A 5,489-nucleotide genomic window follows, 5' to 3' on the forward strand; every position below is an offset into this window, starting at 1 on the left:
TCTGAAAAGAGGACTTTGGACCACTGGGCAACAGTCCAGTTCTTCTCCTTAGCCCAGCTAAGACGCCTCTGCCATTGTCTGTGGTTCAGGAGTGGTTTGACAAGAGGAATACAACAACTGTAGCCAAATTCCTTGACACGGCGGTGTGTGGTGGCCCTTGATACCTTGACCCCAGCCTCAGTCCATTCCTTGTGAAGTTCACCCAAATTCTTGAATTGATTTTGCTTGACAAGCCTCTCAAGGCTGCGGTTCTCTCGGTTGGTTGTGCATCTTTTTCCTACCACTCAACTTTCTGTTAACATGCTTGGATACAGCACTCTGTGAACAGCCAGTTTCTTTGGCAATGAATGTTTGTGGCTTACCCTCCTTGTGAAGGGTGTCAATGATTGTCTTCTGGACAACTGTCAGATCAGCAGTCTTCCCCATGATTGTGTAGCCTAGTGAACCAAACTGAGTGACCATTTTGAAGGCTCAGGACACCTTTGCAGGTGTTTTGAGTTGACTAGCTGAGTGGCATGTCACCATATTCTAATTTATTGAGATGCACCTGTATGTGTATGATGATTTGTAGGTAATCTATGGTGTTCACAAATGCAATGGCCAATACACAAGTACATACCAAACTATATGAATGATTATACAGCAATAAAAATACTCCAAAGTTGAATATATATCTAGTTTATACCTGTATTTGAGGTAATCAATCTATTAACATTTGATTTTAAAAAACCTTACTTATATGCATTTAAATTTCTAAAATTATTTGTGAATGTTTTTGCATGTATGTGTGACTGCCTGACCCATATGGATCATGTCACATTTGTGACAAGGGTGGATGTGTTACAGTGTACAGTATTCATTGACATTGTCCATTGCTGTTAATTTATTCTAATTATGTGCATAAATGCGAGGATGTATATCTTTTCAGAACATACTATAGCTCCTGTCGCCTCTGTAACTGTATGGAACTCTTATTATAATTATTTGTATAATATGGCATTTTACCATTTTATTTTGGTGCGAGATCTATAGAATGACATACCAATTGTAAAAGCTTGGTGAAAAGGGTTTCGTAGCAGTGTTCAAACACTTGTTCCTATCATTTTAAATATCAGTGTTCTAGTCTTCATGTTGCCCACTATGTCCAAACATGAGGTATATTGTCCATAATACCAGATAAATATTTATTAAAGGATGGCAACTAAAACAGAAGATACACATCATTTCAGCTGCAGACAAAAGTCAAGGAGGAGTCACAATGTGGTACAAAATGGCAAATGAGAAGTTGAAGTATGGTGTTAGAATCTTTATTTACATATATGTAACTTTACACTTGATATTACTGTACTATAGCTATACCAAGATTTACCATACAGCCCACCACAAAGAAGTTGTAGAAACAAAGATCCAGATCTGTCATTTCAAGTAGGCCCCCTCCATTATAAAATTCATAGTTCTTGTGTTGGAGCGCCCTCTGGCAGCTTTTCCCCATCACAACAAGAAAAGAGAAGAGAAAACAAGAGGATAAAACAAATTTAGGAAGGAGCAATGAAGCAGTACTTTCACCAATATGCCTGAACGCAACCACTGCTTGCAGCATAGGTGACAGACTCTTGCTATTACTCAATCTACACCTTCATCAGGTACAGGAGAATGTACAAGATAGTAATCACAGTAGGGTGGGGCAGAGGATGTGGAACTTCATCCCCTTTGTGCATCACTGGTCACTATGAATCATTATTCATCCATTTTGGGCCAGACCACTGCCTGTACAGGAGATAGACACACAGTCGTTGTCTAGCTGTCATCAGCCTGGAGCATCTTCTCAATCTCTTGATCCCACTGGTCATCTTTGTTGTCTGACTCGGTCACCACCTCGTACTCCTGAAGCTCCTGCTGCAGCTCCTTCTCCCAGTCTGCTGACTCGTCTGGATGTAAAAGGAAGGTTATGAGCAACACAGTCACAGAATACTGTCTTTTAAAGTTCCAAGTGGATGAAAAAGTAGAACGAATACTTCCAGCTGTATGATGTGATTCTCAACATTTAGTTGAAGAATGAATAGACTCTCTTATAAAACTAACCATCAGGAGAGGGGACACTGTCCTTCTTATCCAACACCAGCTGCTCCATCTCTTTCCTCAGGTCCTCGTGGTTGATGGCTGTCGAGTCAAAAGCATCGCTCACAAACTCTGATACTCCTGGACTTGTTGACATCTCCTCCTCTTCTTCCTGAGGTGGCTGCTAATAACGCAGACAGAGCTGAGAAGGCAATTCACTGTACAACTCTTTGAATTATGCTGGAAACTATCAAGACAGGCATATAAACCCACAGGCTCCTACCTTCTGTATGTCACTGATGGAAACTGGTGGTGTTTTGGGTCTGACATTGTCTACAAAGAAACAATATAATGATATTAGTTTCACATAAGCAAATTGTAGTGTGCTTAACACAATGATCTGTGGATTTCCTCTGAAACCACAATCAGGCCTTTGGTTTGTGTCAGTAGCAACATTTTCCTTAACAGCAGTGGCAATGAAGTGGATGGCAACAACTAAAGACTTGCTTTCTAACAACTCACATTTACAAGTGCATGCTGTGAATTAATGATACATGTGCTATAAAGCTGAAAAAAATAAATCAACTGGACTCGGTTTTAGGTTGAAGACGTTTCACCTCTCATCCAAGAGGCTTCATCAGTTCTGACTGACTGGTGTTGAGCCGGAGATATTTATCCCCCTCGGTGGTGTTTCAGTCCTTAGAAGGCCAACGATGTCCCTTAATGACTGAGTCATTATAGCCCAGTATCGGTGAGAGTCGTTACCTGTCTTTGAAACCTCCCCTGTTGACTGACGCCTGTTGTCCTGGTGGGCATGTTTGAGCAGAGATCTCAAAACAGAGTTGTAGATGAAAGACAAGTTGTGTCTTAGTCCACCACCCCTATTCAGTGAGGGGTGTTCTATTTTTACAAAAATAGCTTCCTTAACTCCTCTCTCAAACCAGCGATGTTCTCTGGAGAGGATCTGGACTTCACTGTCCTCAAAAGAATGTCCTTTGTCCTTCAGGTGGAGGTGGACTGCTGACTCTGGTCCACTGGAGTTGGCCCTCCTGTGTGGAGCCATGTGTTTGTGAAGCGGCTGCTTAGTTTCACCAATGTACAAGTCGTTACATTCTTGACTACACTTAATGGCATACACCACATCACTCTGTTTGTCTGGGTGTTTTGTCCTTCAGGTGGACCAGTCTCTGCCGCAGGGTGTTCCCTGGCTAAAAGTTGCGACATGTGCTGTAAATTGACACAGCTTCTCACATACAGGCTTAACAAGTGGCGGAGTAGTGAGAGATGTACCGAGATGCGCATGCTTCTGTCCATCTCTGGCTAACTGTTGGAGTGGAAATCAGAGTTGCACATGTGTGCCCAGTTCAACAATGACTGAAATTTATTACACATATTTAGCAATAAATCTACACAGAGCTTTATGATTATGTTGGAGTGTCACCCATTCCTAGTAGGCATTGAGTTGGGTGAAGCATATCTGATCTTCTCCCCTTGTGATTTACGTCTTGTTACAGACAAGAATCAAATGCAGTGGACCCTGCTGATGTGAGTAACAGGCAGAACACCTCTGCTTTTGTTGAAGCACAGATGAATGTCTGACCTGTTACGACGACGTCTTGATGTGAAACACCGGGCTCTCTGTCCTCGCCACTCTTCTGCTGCTGCTGGGCTGCCAGGGCTGTGAGCTGAGCTGACTGCTTGATCAGGGACACCCGGTAGAAATAATTCCTCCAGAACACCTCCTCTTTCACACTGTCAAATCCAAACACATCACAGTCCACTTTAGATTGTTTTAATGTGGACTCCACAGCTTATTGCAATTTTATCATGCTAACACATGCAGAAACAGGAACATGATGTAAACGGCATCCTGTCACACACATTTGTCTTTCTATAGTTGTGAGGACACTGATCTAATGCATTCCCTAGCCCCTTAGGCTAACCTTAACCATTACAGCTGCATGCCTAACCTCAACCAATACCCTACCCTTCACCCATAAGTAACATAAATGACAGTTTGAAATTAAAATTCCTCCACACAAATACAGAAAAACATGTACACACGTGCAAACATAATCCTGAAAGACTACTGACTGTTTAGGAACCAGGTCGAAGCGCATGCGGTTAAGGAGCTGGTCTTCCTCCAGCATCACTGCAGCCAGGGAATACATCTGCTCCATGTTGAAGTGGAACTGAACACCGGCGGGAGGGTCTCGCAAGAAGTTTCTCTTGTCCTAGAACCAGCAGCCAGAGAGTTCAGTTTGTACAAAAAGGGCTAATCATTCCAGTGATGCATGAGTTCAGGAGTATTGAACACAGACAGCAATAAAGTCACAGACATGTTGACACATTCATATAATGTTTGATGTCTTCGCTTACAGCTGACAAAGCAAGGATCTGTTGCTGGATTGTCTCCTCCTCATTGTAGCCAACCCAGGGAGGAACTGCTGCTTCTACACACAAACATCAACACAAACCTTAAGTCACATGCTATAAAAAAAAAATCACATGACAGAAAGTAGAAAAGCCCAAAAGGCAGAAATGACCTTCAGAGAAGTGATCCATCACTAGTCTGATCTCTCAGACACACGTGTACACACCTGGGTCTGTGGCTGTAGAAGCTGTTTGGCCAGTAAGTCATATGAGCTGACAGTGAGTCCACTGCCTCTCACAGAGAGAATCCAGAGAAGATGATCACACTCTCCATTAATATGCTGTTGCAAAGTTGCAGTTTGTATTCACTTTGACACAAAGGTCCAATTCACACCTTAATTTGATACAGTATATTAACTCAGATTTTGTGCACAGCCAAACATCACTATATTATGTTTGCAGGAAATGATTTGTTTTATAATTTTTTTTGACCTGGTTTTCAATCAGCTCAGTAATTTCCAACTGGCATTTGCAGCTACTCACCAATAAAGAATGGTGTGATTAGTAAACAGTTTAGTGAGCTTGGTCACTAAACTGTTTTAGGTCCGGATGTTGCCTCTCCTACAGCACTTTCAAAGAGACTGTTGGAAGTATTTAAAGGAAAACAATTTCTTTATAAGCCAATTTAGCAGTAACATTATTCCTATTAATTTACTGCACTATGCAAATGTTTTAGGCACTTCAGATCATTTCCATCATACAATACCATCTAGGAGGTCTCTGATTGGTCTTGAATTAATTCTACACCACAGCAACAAACCCAAACATCCAGCCAGAATCATAAAAACTATGTTCAGGCACAAGAAGAACCAGGAGTCCTGAAGCAGGTGGTGTAGCCCCCACAGAGCCCTGATCTAATCAACATGGAGCCAGTCTGGGATTCTATAAGAGACAGAAGACACTGAGAACTCCTGAGTCCAACTACAGCAGGTTCCTCACGATGCCTGAAACTACCAAAAATTGAAGTGCACCAAGGAGAACAGTTCCACCAAAAACTG

General features: G+C 42.0%; 1 protein-coding gene across 2 annotated transcripts in view; it reads right to left on the bottom strand.

The window, feature by feature from the left end:
* Positions 1-1,433: 1,433 nt before the first annotated feature.
* The window catches only part of LOC109969953 (synapse-associated protein 1-like), an 8,102-nt gene continuing 4,046 nt past the window's right edge, over positions 1,434-5,489 (bottom strand). The window contains exons 4-9 of one of the 2 annotated variants that reach the window (XM_020617191.1): positions 4,438-4,511; positions 4,153-4,292; positions 3,659-3,810; positions 2,342-2,391; positions 2,083-2,239; positions 1,434-1,928 (exon numbers count right to left, since the gene is read on the bottom strand). In XM_020617191.1, coding sequence (XP_020472847.1) covers positions 1,798-1,928; positions 2,083-2,239; positions 2,342-2,391; positions 3,659-3,810; positions 4,153-4,292; positions 4,438-4,511 — 704 coding nt within the window. In that variant the 3' untranslated portion in view covers positions 1,434-1,797. Of the gene's footprint in view, positions 1,929-2,082; positions 2,243-2,341; positions 2,392-3,658; positions 3,811-4,152; positions 4,293-4,437; positions 4,512-5,489 lie in introns of both variants that reach the window. The other variant, XM_020617190.1, reaches the window with a different exon arrangement.

This window comes from Monopterus albus, unplaced genomic scaffold (assembly GCF_001952655.1).
Source record: "Monopterus albus unplaced genomic scaffold, M_albus_1.0 scaffold186.1, whole genome shotgun sequence".
NCBI lineage: Eukaryota > Metazoa > Chordata > Actinopteri > Synbranchiformes > Synbranchidae > Monopterus > Monopterus albus.